At 34.9% G+C, this 14813-nt stretch overlaps 4 protein-coding genes across 9 annotated transcripts; all 4 read left to right on the top strand.

Annotated features, from left to right (window-relative positions):
- The first annotated feature begins 776 nt into the window (after positions 1 to 776).
- Positions 777 to 3722, top strand: LOC9326590. Of its 2 annotated transcripts, none has more exons than XM_021010748.1 (4): positions 777 to 969; positions 1171 to 1396; positions 1478 to 1551; positions 1642 to 3722. In XM_021010748.1, the coding sequence occupies exons 2-4, from the start codon at positions 1255 to 1257 to the stop codon at positions 3502 to 3504; spliced, it is 2079 nt and encodes a 692-aa protein (XP_020866407.1). In that variant the 5' UTR covers positions 777 to 969; positions 1171 to 1254; the 3' UTR covers positions 3505 to 3722. The 2 variants fall into 2 exon arrangements, with proteins under 2 accessions (XP_020866407.1, XP_002890528.1); XM_002890482.2 differs by having other exon boundaries at positions 810 to 969; positions 1220 to 1396.
- LOC9326591 (ras-related protein RABG3b) lies at positions 3645 to 5399 on the top strand. 2 transcript variants are annotated; one of them, XM_002890483.2, is made up of 7 exons: positions 3645 to 4034; positions 4145 to 4171; positions 4278 to 4377; positions 4484 to 4630; positions 4730 to 4810; positions 4928 to 5073; positions 5191 to 5399. In XM_002890483.2, exons 1-7 carry the CDS (start codon positions 3670 to 3672, stop codon positions 5252 to 5254), a joined length of 930 nt encoding a protein of 309 aa, XP_002890529.2. In that variant the 5' UTR covers positions 3645 to 3669; the 3' UTR covers positions 5255 to 5399. The 2 variants fall into 2 exon arrangements, with proteins under 2 accessions (XP_002890529.2, XP_020866409.1); XM_021010750.1 differs by lacking the exon at positions 4145 to 4171.
- Positions 5400 to 5475: 76 nt separating this feature from the next.
- LOC9326592 lies at positions 5476 to 7527 on the top strand. Of its 4 annotated transcripts, none has more exons than XM_021010753.1 (9): positions 5476 to 5747; positions 5838 to 5889; positions 5975 to 6048; positions 6135 to 6236; positions 6424 to 6567; positions 6657 to 6708; positions 6819 to 6892; positions 6971 to 7060; positions 7191 to 7527. In XM_021010753.1, exons 1-9 carry the CDS (start codon positions 5614 to 5616, stop codon positions 7201 to 7203), a joined length of 735 nt encoding a protein of 244 aa, XP_020866412.1. In that variant the 5' UTR covers positions 5476 to 5613; the 3' UTR covers positions 7204 to 7527. The 4 variants fall into 4 exon arrangements, with proteins under 4 accessions (XP_020866412.1, XP_020866410.1, XP_020866411.1 ...); XM_021010751.1 differs by having other exon boundaries at positions 7247 to 7527; XM_021010752.1 differs by having other exon boundaries at positions 5483 to 5747; positions 7195 to 7527.
- Positions 7528 to 9955: 2428 nt separating this feature from the next.
- Positions 9956 to 14004, top strand: LOC9326593 (polyadenylate-binding protein 3). Its single transcript, XM_002890485.2, has 7 exons — positions 9956 to 10826; positions 11282 to 12063; positions 12146 to 12223; positions 12308 to 12397; positions 12484 to 12780; positions 12852 to 13067; positions 13502 to 14004. The coding sequence occupies exons 1-7, from the start codon at positions 10523 to 10525 to the stop codon at positions 13712 to 13714; spliced, it is 1980 nt and encodes a 659-aa protein (XP_002890531.1). The 5' UTR covers positions 9956 to 10522; the 3' UTR covers positions 13715 to 14004.
- The last annotated feature ends 809 nt before the right edge of the window (positions 14005 to 14813 follow it).

Raw genomic sequence — 14813 nt, forward strand, 5'->3', positions numbered from 1 at the left:
GAGTCTCCCTTCAACTAATCCCGATTAAACCCCGTGTAATCTCCGATTTTTTAGCTAGACGCTAGGCCCACCTCCACCGCCCGACTAGCGCCTAGCGATTTTTTAAACAAGGATTGAGACTATAATATTTTATTAATTTATACAGATATTTGTTATAATTGTTTAAATTATAGAAAAATATGAGTTGAGAAAATTTGATATATATATATATATATATATAATTAATAATTTAGATGTTATAATTTTGTTGTATTAGACTTACAAATTTAATATTTCGAAAAAACTCATAAGAAAGACAATAATTGTCTTTTATATACAATAAAAAAGACTTATACAAAAAATTAAATTTATGATCAATGACCTTAACTATCATATTTTAAAAGTCTATAAGACTATTAAAATAAAAATGATGCATACTAATAAATTAGAAACTTACAAAAAAGTATGGCTTTTTATTATGAAGTTATAATTTTTAAAGCAATACTACAATATGATAGTTGAGGTTATTGATCATAAGTTTGAAAACTCTACCTCTTTCTAACAAATGACAGTAGAGTGTAAAAAAATGTTATTTCATTACTTCAACGGCCTTTTTTGAAGAAAAAGGAAAATAGAGACTGAAATCGTAAATTATATATTATTAAAAAAAAAAAAAAAAAAAAAGGAAGTGAATGAGCGTAAAAGACTCAAAAGAGGTAACAAATGGCGAGAGGGTAAATGGTAAAAAAGCAAAAAACGGGGAAAGAGTTTGTTTACTTTTTTTATTAATAAAAATAATAAAAGCTTATTTATTTCCTCAAACAAAAAAAAAAAATCCCAAATAATTGAAAAAATAAATTAAATAAAATCAGTTACAGAGGAGCACATCATCGTGTTCTTCTTCGACTCGGCGAATCCAAAAAAAGACGCTTGCTTCATCGCCGGCGTCTCTGTATCACACTCCGGCGAGTCTTTCACGTTTCTTTTCGAGTACGTGATTTTTATCATCGTCGTTATTATTTGTTTCCTTGCGATCGATGAAACTTATATATATATATATATATTTGACCTAAATTCAGATTTGGTTATTGAATCCGTTGATTGTAAAATTGGAGAAATCTTACTTACCGCTTAAAGATTGTTTCTTTTTCGTTACCAAAAAAAATTGCTCCTTTTTTTATGATTGTTTAGAGGAATGCAAAACTATGGTGATTGATTAAATCGTGTGACAATCGAAAAGTTGAGGACTTGCAAGGATTCGAGAGAGAGTCTAAAATGGAGCACCAAGAAGTTGCTGATTCGAAAACGGATCCTCTTTGCATTTCTCAATTGAAAATATCTTCTTCTCTCGACCCATTGCCACAGGCGAACATGACAGCGGATTTATTGAAGAGTCATAGACATTCACCTATAAAAGGTATCTCTTTTTTACTTCCTCTGGATGATATTGGTTAACTTGTGTTATACGTGTGTTTAGAGAACTTTTCTTTCTATGCAGTGCAAGGGAGTGAAGAAACTTGGGGAGTAGAAGATGATGATGACCTCACTGACCCTAATTTTGATACCGTTGAGGTATTCATCACTTTATATGTCTCTGTTTGATGTTCAACATTTTATATATACAAGAGATCTGAATTGAGATTTAACTTCTTTTTCCATCAGGGCAATGGACATTCAGATCCAACTAGCTGCTTCGATGCTGATTTAAGTGAGTACAAAAAGAAGGCCACGGTAATTGTGGAGGAATACTTTGGCACCAATGATGTTGTCTCAGTTGCTAATGAACTAAAGGAGCTTGGAATGCCTGAGTACCGTTATTATTTTGTCAAGAAATTAGTCTCCATGGCTATGGATAGACATGACAAAGAGAAAGAAATGGCTGCTTTTCTGCTGTCTACGCTTTATGCCGACGTCATTGATCCCCCGGAAGTTTACAGAGGTTTTAACAAACTGGTGGCTTCTGCTGATGATTTATCTGTAGATATTCCCGATGCAGTTGATGTTCTTGCTGTCTTTGTGGCTCGGGCAATTGTTGACGACATTCTTCCACCTGCGTTTCTGAAGAAACAAATGAAATTGCTACCAGATAACTCCAAAGGTGTTGAGGTTTTGAGAAAGGCCGAGAAGAGCTATCTAGCCACTCCGCTTCATGCTGAAGTTGTTGAGAAGAGATGGGGAGGGACTGATAATTGGACTGCTGAGGATGTGAAAGCAAGAATAAACGACTTGTTGAAAGAGTATGTCATGAGTGGAGACAAAGAAGAAGCTTTTAGATGCATCAAAGGATTGAAAGTTCCTTTCTTTCACCATGAGATTGTCAAACGAGCACTGATTATGGCAATGGAAAGGCGAAAAGCTGAAGTCAGGCTGCTAGATCTGTTAAAAGAAACGATTGAGGTTGGTCTCATAAACTCCACTCAAGTAACAAAAGGGTTTAGCAGAATCATTGATTCAATTGAAGATTTGTCTCTTGACATACCAGATGCACGCCGTATATTACAGTCTTTCATCTCTAAAGCGGCTTCTGAAGGATGGTTATGTGCTTCTTCTCTGAAATCACTCTCCGCTGATGCAGGAGAAAAGTTACTTGAAAACTCCAGCGCCAATGTTTTTAAAGACAAGGCGAAGTCGATCATCCGAGAGTATTTCCTTTCAGGTGACACTTCAGAGGTCGTACATTGTCTAGACACCGAATTGAATGCATCTTCGAGTCAGCTACGCGCAATCTTTGTCAAATATCTGATAACTCTAGCAATGGACAGGAAGAAAAGAGAGAAGGAGATGGCTTGTGTGCTCGTCTCTACTCTTGGTTTCCCTCCAAAAGATGTCAGAAACGCATTCTTGATGCTCATAGAATCTGCAGACGACACGGCTTTGGACAACCCAGTGGTTGTTGAAGACCTTGCCATGTTCTTAGCCAGAGCTGTGGTTGACGAGGTGTTAGCTCCACGGGATTTGGAAGAAGTGTTAAACCAGACTCCCGAGGCAGGCTCAAGTGTGGGAGAGAAAGTGATTCAAATGGCGAAAACATTGCTGAAAGCACGTCTTTCTGGTGAAAGGATCTTACGTTGCTGGGGAGGAGGAGGAATTGAGACAAACTCGCCAGGATCCACAGTGAAGGAAGTGAAAGAGAAGATCCAGATTCTTCTAGAAGAGTATGTCTCTGGTGGAGACCTCAGAGAAGCTAGTAGGTGCGTGAAGGAACTGGGAATGCCGTTTTTTCACCACGAAGTAGTGAAGAAGTCAGTAGTGAGGATCATAGAGGAGAAGGAGAACGAGGAACGGTTATGGAAGCTACTAAAAGTGTGTTTTGATTCAGGACTAGTGACGATATATCAGATGACTAAAGGGTTTAAAAGAGTTGATGAATCGCTTGAAGATCTGTCTTTGGATGTCCCTGATGCTGCGAAAAAGTTTTCAAGTTGCGTGGAAAGAGGCAAGCTTGAAGGGTTCTTAGACGAATCATTCGCTTCTGAGGAATCACAAAGTAAGAAACAGAACGGCTCGTCTTCTTCGTCTGGATGATAACATTTGAGCACCAAACCTCAAACCTCGAGACGTTGGTTTCACGCAAAATCACCTTTTGAAATTCTTTTTTTTTTTTATAAACAAACTAAAAAAGTTTTGGTGACGTTTCTTACAGAACAAACTATCTTATCTTAGTGACGTTTTGTTATAGCACATTACTTTATGACTTGTTTCTTTTTTTGTTCCTTTGTCAATGATCACATTTGTTTTGCTAATATTTTTCTTCTAGTGTTTAACAATAAATACTTTTTTCTGTTTTATTCTATGATATTATCCTCTCTTAAAAGCTGGACAAACCCCACGGCCACGAGTCTTCCAGCTAAGACTTTTTTTAGTTCCCAAAAGATCATTGATCGAAATTGGCGCTCCTTTTTATTTTATCTTCTCTGTTTTTACAAATCCGAAGAACAGAGTTCGTTGCTCCTTTTGTTTTCTTTAAAACAAAGTCAAGATTCAGATACATACTCTCTGATCATGTCGATACGAAGACGAACTTTACTCAAAGTTATCATTCTTGGAGACAGCGGGTTAGCTTAAATTTTTCGCTTTTTTTTTTCTACCTAACTTTTTTTTTTATGTTTGATCTTATAATCATTCTCTTGTTTTTTTTTTTTTTCTGGTACAAATAATATCTCAGGGTTGGCAAAACATCGTTGATGAATCAGTATCCTAACCAAATCTTTTCTTTGGTTTTTCTTCTTTTCGTAATTTCGATTTTTGTAGCTGCCGGTGAAAAAAAAAAAAACTTAGCTGTTCTTTTGTGTGTGTAGATATGTGAATAACAAGTTTAGTCAGCAGTACAAAGCTACGATCGGAGCTGATTTTGTAACTAAGGAGCTTCAAATTGATGACAGGCTTGTCACATTGCAAGTGAGGTTTTTTGTTTTTGTTGTCAGTTTTTTTTCGAGTTTATAATGAATTCTAACTAACTCCTTTGTGCTTTTTTTTTTTTTCTTTTTTTCTTATATATATATAGATATGGGACACTGCTGGGCAAGAAAGGTTTCAAAGTCTTGGTGTTGCTTTCTATAGAGGTGCAGATTGTTGTGTTCTTGTCTATGATGTCAATTACTTGAAGTCGTTTGATTCTCTCGACAATTGGCACGCCGAGTTTCTTAAACGGGTTCTTTTTTTTTTTTGCTTTCTCCATCACATTTTCTCTTTTCCAAAGATTTCTTTCTTTTAGTGACTGATATAATCGTTTTTGTGGAATATTGGCCAGGCTAGTCCTCGTGATCCAATGGCATTCCCTTTTATACTTCTTGGTAATAAGGTTGATGTTGATGGAGGAAATAGCCGAGTGGTAAGTTCTTATTAGTCTTAAGCCTTTTATCTGAATGTATGTGAATTTTGAATACTCCATTTGTTTCATCAAGAAGATACAAGTCCTTGTTTGCTATATTCCTTTCTTTGTGTTTAGGTATCTGAGAAGAAAGCTAGAGAATGGTGTGCTGAAAAAGGAAACATTGTCTATTTCGAAACATCGGCTAAAGAGAATTATAATGTCGATGACTCTTTCTTGTGCATCACAAAACTTGCCCTTGCCAATGAACGCGACCAAGATATGTAAGTGTACTTAAACCTCTTTCTTTTGGTGATCCTCTCACTTTGTGGATCTCCTAAACTAGAGCTGAAAAACCCGAATCTCTCAATTTATAATCTTTTTTTTTGGTTACAACTCAGATATTTCCAAGCAATTCCAGAGACTGGTTCGGAGTCTGAACAAAGAGGAGGTTGTGCTTGCTGAAGAAACATTTTTTTCTTACTCTCTTGATTTATGCATTACTTGTTGTGTGTGTGTGTGTCTAAAATCTTGACCAAAAACTTGTATGATTTTGGTATTTGTTTGCAACAGTTCAAGTGTATACATGTAATGGTACTCTTTAATCTGTCTTCTTTATGTAATGGGAACCATGTGATGAAGAGTCCGGTTCAATCGCACTAAACCGAATCCGTTTCGGTTTGAAATATCAGTTAGCAATTTGGCGGTGACGTGGCGCATCCTTCCCCACTTGTTTCGCTCCTTGTTGAATCTATCGAATCGTCGTCAATGTCATCAACGCTTTTCGATTTCGCTTCCTCTCGTCTCTCTCTGTGGTGTTAACAATGGCGACGAATAGTTTAGTAACCGGACTAAAAGTGACTTTACCGGTTATGTTCTGTGTGATGCTCGCGACTCTTGTCTACACCATTATCACCGATGGCCTTCCTTTACCTGATCGTCATGATGTCTTCACACCGTAAAACCCATTTCTCTCTTTCTTCATTTTCACACAGAGATACACAGATATGTGTGTATTCATGTTCGTTTCGTTACGCTCTTTTTTCAGATGGTTCGTTACGACAATTCTGGATTTCTACATTAATATTGTACCTATAGCGGTATGTTTAAATTGATATATATTCTTCCAGATTCTTGATGAACCTTAAAGTTTTAATCTTTGACTTGTTTATCATCTGAATTCAGGTTTGGATTGTGTATAAGGAGTCTACATGGTCTGGTTCAATACTTTGGACCATTTTGCTCTTAATTTTTGGCAGGTATCATCTTTTTTCTTGAACCATTTCATAGACGACATTATTATGAATTTGTTGTAATTTTTTTTTGTCTTTTTTTTGGTTTTAAGCCTCACTACATGTGTGTATGTGTTTCTGCAACTTCTCAAACTGACAAATCAAGAAGCTTCAGAAGATCCTATGTACTATTTGTTACTTCGAGATTCAATCAAGTATGTGTTTTTCATTTGTTTTGACTTGTTTTCTCTGTTTTTAGTTCAGCTTCATTATAATATCTCATTAATCATTGATATTAGTTTGATTAGTGGCAATAATGATCCATGAGAGAATCATAATCTGCTGTATAGTTTGTGGAATTCTAGACCAATTTGATTAATGACGTAAATCTGTTCTTGTTAGGGATGGAGTTGGTCTGAGAGACAAGAATTCACTTGTTGTCACTGCAAGATTTGTGTTTGGTGCCTTAGGATGTGTGATGCTAGGAGCTTTGATCTACACTTGCTTCACTTATGGTTCTCCTTTCCACATGGAGCTCCTATACCCGTGAGTTTAAATTTCTTTCTACATTTTTTATGTGTTTGAATCATCTGTCTCTTGCTTTGCTTTATTCATTGGCTAAATCTTCCCAACAGGTGGATGGTGGTTTTATTGGTTAACTTCTACATTAATGTTGCAGTCTTATCAGTAAGTCCCAAATCTTGAACACTAGATTAGTAAAAGCCTTTTAAAGTTATATAAGCTCTGCAATAACTGGGGTTGTTACATATTTTGAGTCATTTACTTGTTTATTTCAGGTTTGGGTTGTCTATAAAGAATCTAGTTGGATCGTTGGAATTCTCTGGGTTGCTCTATTGATAGGTCTTGGCAGGTACAATTCTGTCAAAGTCTTTATCTCTTTGATGGACAAGGACATTTTTCCATTCATGTTTTGTTTAATCTTTTTCAGCGTTGGCACGAGCGTAGCCATTGTCGTGCAGCTATTCCGTCTATCTCCTCTCGACCCGCTCTACCTCGTTCTGGTGAACAACAGCAATCGGTAAGCTTGGAATATGGAAACAAAAAAAATCTTTATCTAAGAAAGATTGATGATTTTAGATACACAAAGCAGCTTTTGAAACATAAGTCTTATAATATTTTTTTTTTCACATTTTAATCTTTGGTTGGAGGAAGCAAAGTTAAAAGTAAAGGCTAAGTTAGTGAACTCTCTCATGGGTCATGGCAGGGCTGGAGATATGTATGAGCGCACTCATTCTGCGGTTTTGCGTATGTGAAGCTTTGTGATTTCATTTTTACTTTTCACCACAAAAGTTCAAAGAATTTATTATCTACTTGACTACATTACAAGTTTGTATGTTCCATAGTTTTCTTCTGTATATAATTTCTCTTATGTGAGAAAACAATTACTTATGTAATCAACTTTTTTTTGGGTCATGACTTGAAAACACACATGGATTGAGACTTTTTGGGCCATTTGATGACATATTTTAGTTTTGTCTAAAAAAAGAATTGATCTACCTACATTGGATGCCACAATTACAATCTTCAAAAATTATTATTTTTTTTTTTGAATAAAATGTAAAATTTATTCGAAAAAAAAACATTTTTACATAAAGTGCAACAATTGATTAAAAGTTTTGTATACATCTCATAAGGCTTCTTTTCTTTTATGCTTATCTTGGAGTAAACCAAACTTCCATACATCTATTATATATTCTATCTTCTTGTTCAAGTATCGAGGAGATCCGATTTCGAACATGTTTGTCGAGATTACGAAGCAGTTGCGCTGGTGATTCCCCAATCTTCAAAAACCAACGGATGTGTTTTACAAACTACTGTATCATTTTGTTACTCCATCATTTTTAACATACCAATCATAATCATTTTTCTATTTTAATTAAAAACATTACATGACAGTCATGATATACAATGAAAATAGAGAATCTTTATATGTCAAAAACATAGTAAACTCTCGTTTAGTCAAAATCTTTGAAGAACTCAATATAATGTATTGCAATCCGATCCATATGATCCGGTCAAAGAATCCAAAATAGTTTAATTATCCTATTTATAGTAATGTAGATGGATTTTAGTAGCTATGACAAAATCAAGAGTCGCAATCTCGACTCCTAAAAATACATGGATGCCCATTTTTTAATCCAATCTAGACTAATAAAATCTTGAATCCATTATGTGGATGGATATTTAAAAGGAGTTTGTAATCTAGAGAAATAAAAGGATCATGATTTTTAATAGGTTATTTCGTAGTATTATTAAACCTATTTACATCATAAACACTAGCTGATTTAATCTAAACTAAACTAAAAATCACCAATTCATTTATCATAATCCAATATCTGGTCAAAAGAGTTTATAAATAGTTTCATGTTTTTGTTCAACGGCCTGTCCACCCTGGAAACGGCTTAGCCGGAGGTAGGGTCCAGCGGCTATAAATAGTAATGTAGATTGATATCTTAGCTATGACCAAATCAATAGTCGCAAGTTCTGCTCCCAAAAATTAGGTGTTCATCTTTTACTCCAATCAAAAACATAAAAATCACAATCACGATCCTAAATAAATGTTAAATGAATTTATTGGATTTTATTTATAAATTATAATCAGCTCGTAAAACCTCTCATTGGTTACATTATTAGAAAATAATTAGGATTTGTGTGCGTAATAGCCTTAAAAAAGCGTGTGTTTTTTGATGAATCAATAAATTTAATGTTGCTTTCGGTATACTAAAAAAAAAAAAAATTAGTACATTTTTGATGTGGGGAACTAAAATAAAATCTCTGTAAAAAACATAAGCGATAATAAAAGTAAACATAACTTAAAACTGCGACCAGTTCTTATTATCAAAGATGCATGAAATACATGCTTTTTGGGTAATTATTATCAAATAATTACTTATGTAATCAACTTTTTGGGTCATGACTTTAAAAACTTGTGGAATGAGACTTTTTGGGCTATTTGATGACATAATTTAGTTTTGTCTAAAAAAAGAACTGATGTACCTAGATTGGATGCACAATTACAATCTTCATAAATCAACGGATGTGTTTTACACACTACTGTATTATTTTGTTACTCCATCATTTAACATACCAATCATCATCATTTTTATATTTAAATTAAAAAATTACATGCTAGTAATAATGATATACAATGAAAATAGAGAATTTTTATATATAAAAAACATAGTAAATTCTCGTTTAGTCAAGATCTTTGAAGAACTCAATATGGTGTGTTGTAATCCGCTCCATATGATCCGGCCAAAGAATCCAAAATAGTTTCATATCGCTGTTTATTATAGTAATGTAGATAGATTTTAGTAGCTATGACAAAATCAAGAGTCGCAAACTCGCAATCTCGACTCCTAAAAATACATAGATGCCCATTTTTTACGCCAATCTAGACTAATAAAAATCTTGAATTCATATATGTGTACGGATATTTAAAAGGAGTTTGTAATCTAGAGAAAGAAAAAGATTCCATTATCCATGATTTTTAACAGGTTATTTCGTAGTATTATTAAACTATCTACATCATAAACAATAATTGATTTAATCTAAAGTAAACTAGAAATCACCAATTTATTTATCATAATCCAAAATCTGGTCTTTTTTTTCTTTTTCATCAATCCAATATCTGGTCAAAAGAGTTTAAAAATAGTTTCATGTTTCTATAAATAGCAATGTAGATTGATAGCCATGACCAAATCAATAGTCTCAAGTTCTGCTCCCAAAAATTAGGTGTTCGTCTTTTACTCCAATCAAAAACATAAAAATCACAATCCTAAATAAATGTTAAATGAATTTATTGGATTTTATTTATAAATTATAATCAGCTCGTAAGACCTCTAATTGATTATATTATTAGAAAATAATTAGGATTTGTGTGCCTAGTAGCCTTGAAAAGCATGTATTTCTTATGAATCAATAAATTTAATGTTGCTTTCGGTATATAAAAAAAAACACAATTAGTACATTTTTGATGTGTGGAACTAAAATTAAATCTCTGTAAAAAACATAAGCGAAAATAAAGGTAAACATAATTCAAAACTGCGACCAGTTCTTATTATCAAAGATGCATAAAACACACGAATTAGTAGTTATTAATAGTAAAAATCAAGTGACATGTGTGTTTTATATTAAATCGTTAATTGTTCGGATTTATAGGCTTGCTGGTTATGTATAAATATGCATACACACTCTTCACACTAATTCAATTTTATCCCTCTTCACTCCTCTCGGTAATTGGAGGAAACTAAAAAAGGAAAAAAAAATCTAAATAAGAATAAAATTCCTAAAAAATAAATAAAATCAAAAATTTTGAAGAAACAAATCCTCGAGTTATGGTGTTTACATAAAATCTCTTTCTCACTTAAAACCCTTAGAGAAACAAATCATCGAATCTTTGTTTTTTTAGAATCAGTGATTTTGTTTCCTTTCACGAGACGAAATAACAAATCGTCTTGTAAAAAGTAAACTCATAATCATGGCGGCGGCGGTTGCGACGGGTGTCGCACCGGCAACAATGGTTGATCAAATTCCGAGTCCGACGGCTCAGACTTCGGTTCAGGTTCCGGTTTCGATACCTGCTCCATCTCCGGCAGCGGTTGCCGATCAAACACATCCCAACTCGTCGCTCTATGCGGGAGATTTGGACCCAAAAGTGACTGAAGCGCATCTGTTCGATTTGTTCAAGCATGTCGCTAATGTTGTTTCGGTAAGAGTTTGTCGTGACCAGAATCGTCGATCCTTGGGATATGCCTACATCAATTTCAGTAACCCTAATGATGGTAAGTACAATTCTATTTTGCTTGAATTGCAAGTTAGGGTTCATATCTTGAAAACGTAAATATATTATCGTGAATTCATAACAATAAAGAGAAACACTATGATTTGCTTTGTTTCAGTCTCGTTTTTTTTATTAGTCCTGGTAATTAATTATGATAAGTATCATGTTTTTGTGAATCATCTTAGATGCTATTATTTGTCTAGAAATTAACATATACAATGTTTCTGCTACATTGATATATATCGATTGAATATCGAAGCTACAATATTTATAGAATTATGCATCAGTTCAAAACGTGATTAATCAAAACGTGATTAATTTGTTTGAAAATTCTCTCTTCCAATACCCATCACATCGTAGAAACTATACATATTTGTGCATTTATAAATTTCATAGATGATCTTATTTGCTTATCGATTTATATAGATATGTTTAACGTGATTTATATTTTTGCAGCTTACCGAGCAATGGAGGCTTTGAACTACACTCCCCTCTTTGAAAGGCCCATTCGGATCATGCTCTCGAACCGTGATCCGAGCACACGATTGAGCGGCAAAGGAAACATTTTCATCAAAAACCTTGATGCTTCAATCGACAACAAGGCATTGTTCGAGACGTTTTCAAGTTTTGGAACCATCCTCTCATGCAAAGTTGCAATGGACGTGACTGGCCGGTCCAAGGGGTATGGATTTGTCCAGTTTGAGAAGGAGGAATCGGCTCAAGCTGCAATTGACAAGCTAAACGGGATGCTAATGAACGACAAGCAAGTCTTTGTGGGACACTTCATCAGACGTCAAGAACGTGCTCGTGATGAAAACACCCCTACACCGCGTTTCACTAATGTGTACGTCAAGAATCTCCCCAAGGAGATTGGTGAGGACGAGCTACGAAAAACGTTTGGTAAATTTGGAGTGATATCGAGCGCGGTTGTAATGAGGGACCAGAGCGGGAACTCGAGGTGTTTTGGGTTTGTGAACTTTGAGTGTACTGAAGCAGCGGCTTCCGCGGTTGAGAAGATGAATGGAATTAGCTTAGGGGATGATGTGTTGTACGTTGGGAGGGCTCAGAAGAAGTCTGAGAGAGAAGAAGAGTTAAGAAGGAAGTTTGAGCAGGAGAGGATAAACCGGTTTGAGAAATCTCAAGGAGCGAATCTGTATTTGAAGAATCTTGATGATAGCGTCGATGATGAGAAACTCAAGGAGATGTTCTCTGAATATGGAAATGTAACATCTTCCAAGGTAATAATAAAAAGTCATACATACATTAATAAATATAGGTTGTTGATGGTTTTCCTTGACATAATCCTTTAACTAAATGTAGGTTATGCTTAATCCACAAGGATTGAGCAGAGGATTTGGTTTTGTTGCTTATTCTAATCCTGAAGAAGCTTTAAGAGCAGTGAGTTTCTAAAATTGTAATATATTTTTCTGTTATCGTTCGTCTCTTTTGATATATGAGAGATTATTATATATGACAATGCAGCTGAGTGAAATGAATGGGAAGATGATAGGAAAGAAACCACTATACATAGCTCTTGCGCAGCGCAAAGAAGATAGACGAGCACACTTACAAGTTTGTTAAATCTCTTTACATATTAAAAAAAAAATGGGTTTGTTATAGTTGTGTTGTGACTAAGTATATACGTTTGCTATTTTCAGGCGCTATTTTCACAGATAAGAGCACCAGGGCCAATGTCGGGGTTCCATCACCCGCCAGGTGGACCAATGTCGGGTCCACCCCAGCACATGTACGTAGGCCAGAACGGAGCAAGTCTGGTCCCGTCCCAGCCCATTGGATATGGATTCCAGCCTCAGTTCATGCCCGGGATGCGTCCAGGTTCTGGCCCGGGCAACTTCGTCATGCCTTATCCTCTTCAGAGACAACCTCAAACCGGTCCTCGTATGGGATTCAGGCGTGGTGCTACTAACATGCAACACCACATCCAACAACAACAAGTATGTTAACTAAACTGAGTTTGTTTAATAGTTTTCAACAATCATGAAACTGAATTGGATTGGATTGACAGCTTATGAACCGTAACCCGACCCCGGGAATGAGATATATGAACGGTGCGGGTAACGGGAGGAACGGAATGGATTCGAGTGTTCCGCAAGGAATCTTGCCTCCAATCATGCCTTTGCCAATAGATGCTTCTTCAATTTCTCACCAGAAAGCTCCTCTCCTTCCAATATCTAAGCTCACTTCTTCTTTAGCTTCTGCTAGTCCAGCTGATCGCACTCGGGTTTGTCATTTTTCTTTCCATCTCAGCTAAACAATTGTTTATTTGCGTTTGCTTTTACATTTGGTGTATATCTTTTGAATAATAAACCCATAACTTTAAACCTCTTATAAACATGTTCTGTCAATTGTTAATGCAAAAACCAAACGCAAAGACATCTGGACTTTTTTTTTTTTTTTTTTTTTTTGGGCAAAACATCTGGACTTTAATTTACAAAATATTTTTCGAAAAGCTGAAAATGTTTTTGGTGAATTTTGTTTCTTAACATTAAATGTTTGAAAGAATTATGGTCTTATAATAATTAAATATAAGTTAAAATCACATAAATAGTTAATAAAGATTGGCATATTTATTTATTTTAGTTTTGTTTTTTTGTGTACCTAGTGGCATATTTATTTGTTTACTGATTTTTATTAAAACTAATTGGTTGGGTACAGATGCTTGGAGAGCAACTTTACCCACTTGTGGAAAGGCACGAACCACTTCACGTGGCTAAAGTCACAGGAATGTTGTTGGAGATGGATCAAGCCGAGATCCTGCACTTGATGGAGTCACCAGAGGCACTCAAGTCTAAAGTATCTGAGGCTTTGGATGTTCTCAGGCTATCTGTTGATCCACCTGATCATGAGCTTGGTTTCTCTACCACCTGAACTTTGTTTTTTTCTAGTTTTGATTTGAACTCCTTTTTTTTTTTTTTTTTTTTTGGTTTTAAGTCTTTCTTTACTCTTTAGCAGTTTTTTTAACTTAGTTTATGGTTTTTGTGTTTTTCACTTAGTTTATTGTGTTTATTTCTGGACGATGATGATTTCTTAATAATCTGCGATTAGCTGATTATTAGTCTTTTTCAGAAATCTGAATAGACTTTTTCTTCTACATTGTTGGAATTCCTAACTGTACTCTATACCTCAATTTCCAACCTCCAAAATATTCTGCCTGAAAATTATATATATGTTATAATACGGAAAATCCCAAATTGATCCTTAAACAAAAAAATTACATTGTCGGACAAATCAACATGATCATTAGGCATGTCAATCGGGCTAGTCCGGCCCGGCCCGGCCCGGCCCGAAGCCCGCAAAACCCGTACATATTTGAGTCCGGCCCGGTCCGTAAAAATTTCGAACCTATATTTTAAAGCCCGGCCCGGCCCTAACAGGGCTACAGAGCTTTTTTGGGCTTTTCTTCCGACAAAAAAAAACAAACTTATAATTTCTAATATCTCTTAAAAAATCTATATATGAAACTAGTCAATCAAAATTTAAATAACCACTAACGCTAATTTAGTTTTTTAAAAAAAGAATTAAAATCAAGTAAATAATCCAAATAAATTGTTTAAACTTATACTAAATAAAATATAAAATCAAAATAATTCAAATTAGGTAGTAGAGCTAATATTTGCTTTTTCGATTTATAGTAATACACAACAAAAAAAAACTAAGTTCATGGTTTTCAACTCTATCAAAAAAATTTTTACAACAAATCTTACAATTAAACGAAATTAACAAAAAAGGATCAAAATATTTTTTAAAGGTCTTTTCGAGCTAGCCCGAACCCGGCCGGGCTAAGCCCAAAAAACCCTTTAGCCCGAAAGACCCGTTTTTTTTTTACATATATTTTGAAGTCCGAACCCGCTGTTTTTCAGGGCTGGACCGGACTAGCCCGCGGGCTTTGGCCCTAATTGACATGTCTAATGATCATGATATCCATGAGTGAGGATTTTGCTAGTGTCTTAGCATGACATCAACTTTC

This window comes from Arabidopsis lyrata, assembly GCF_000004255.2.
Source record: "Arabidopsis lyrata subsp. lyrata unplaced genomic scaffold ARALYscaffold_1, whole genome shotgun sequence".
NCBI lineage: Eukaryota > Viridiplantae > Streptophyta > Magnoliopsida > Brassicales > Brassicaceae > Arabidopsis > Arabidopsis lyrata.

What these genes read in the sequence shown, in the direction of transcription:
- LOC9326590 (XM_021010748.1), top strand. Translation starts at nt 1,255, where the DNA reads ATGGAGCACCAAGAAGTTGCTGATTCGAAAACGGATCCTCTTTGCATT. An exon ending in TAGACATTCACCTATAAAAG is followed by an intron (nt 1,397 to 1,477) that starts GTATCTCTTTTT and finishes CTTTCTATGCAG; the next exon opens with TGCAAGGGAGTGAAGAAACT. An exon ending in CTAATTTTGATACCGTTGAG is followed by an intron (nt 1,552 to 1,641) that starts GTATTCATCACT and finishes TTTTTCCATCAG; the next exon opens with GGCAATGGACATTCAGATCC.
- LOC9326591 (XM_002890483.2), top strand. Translation starts at nt 3,670, where the DNA reads ATGACTTGTTTCTTTTTTTGTTCCTTTGTCAATGATCACATTTGTTTT. An exon ending in ACAGGCTTGTCACATTGCAA is followed by an intron (nt 4,378 to 4,483) that starts GTGAGGTTTTTT and finishes ATATATATATAG; the next exon opens with ATATGGGACACTGCTGGGCA. An exon ending in ATGGAGGAAATAGCCGAGTG is followed by an intron (nt 4,811 to 4,927) that starts GTAAGTTCTTAT and finishes CTTTGTGTTTAG; the next exon opens with GTATCTGAGAAGAAAGCTAG.
- LOC9326592 (XM_021010751.1), top strand. Translation starts at nt 5,614, where the DNA reads ATGGCGACGAATAGTTTAGTAACCGGACTAAAAGTGACTTTACCGGTT. An exon ending in CACATGGAGCTCCTATACCC is followed by an intron (nt 6,568 to 6,656) that starts GTGAGTTTAAAT and finishes TCTTCCCAACAG; the next exon opens with GTGGATGGTGGTTTTATTGG. An exon ending in TTAATGTTGCAGTCTTATCA is followed by an intron (nt 6,709 to 6,818) that starts GTAAGTCCCAAA and finishes TGTTTATTTCAG; the next exon opens with GTTTGGGTTGTCTATAAAGA.
- LOC9326593 (XM_002890485.2), top strand. Translation starts at nt 10,523, where the DNA reads ATGGCGGCGGCGGTTGCGACGGGTGTCGCACCGGCAACAATGGTTGAT. An exon ending in ACCACATCCAACAACAACAA is followed by an intron (nt 12,781 to 12,851) that starts GTATGTTAACTA and finishes TTGGATTGACAG; the next exon opens with CTTATGAACCGTAACCCGAC. An exon ending in GTCCAGCTGATCGCACTCGG is followed by an intron (nt 13,068 to 13,501) that starts GTTTGTCATTTT and finishes GGTTGGGTACAG; the next exon opens with ATGCTTGGAGAGCAACTTTA.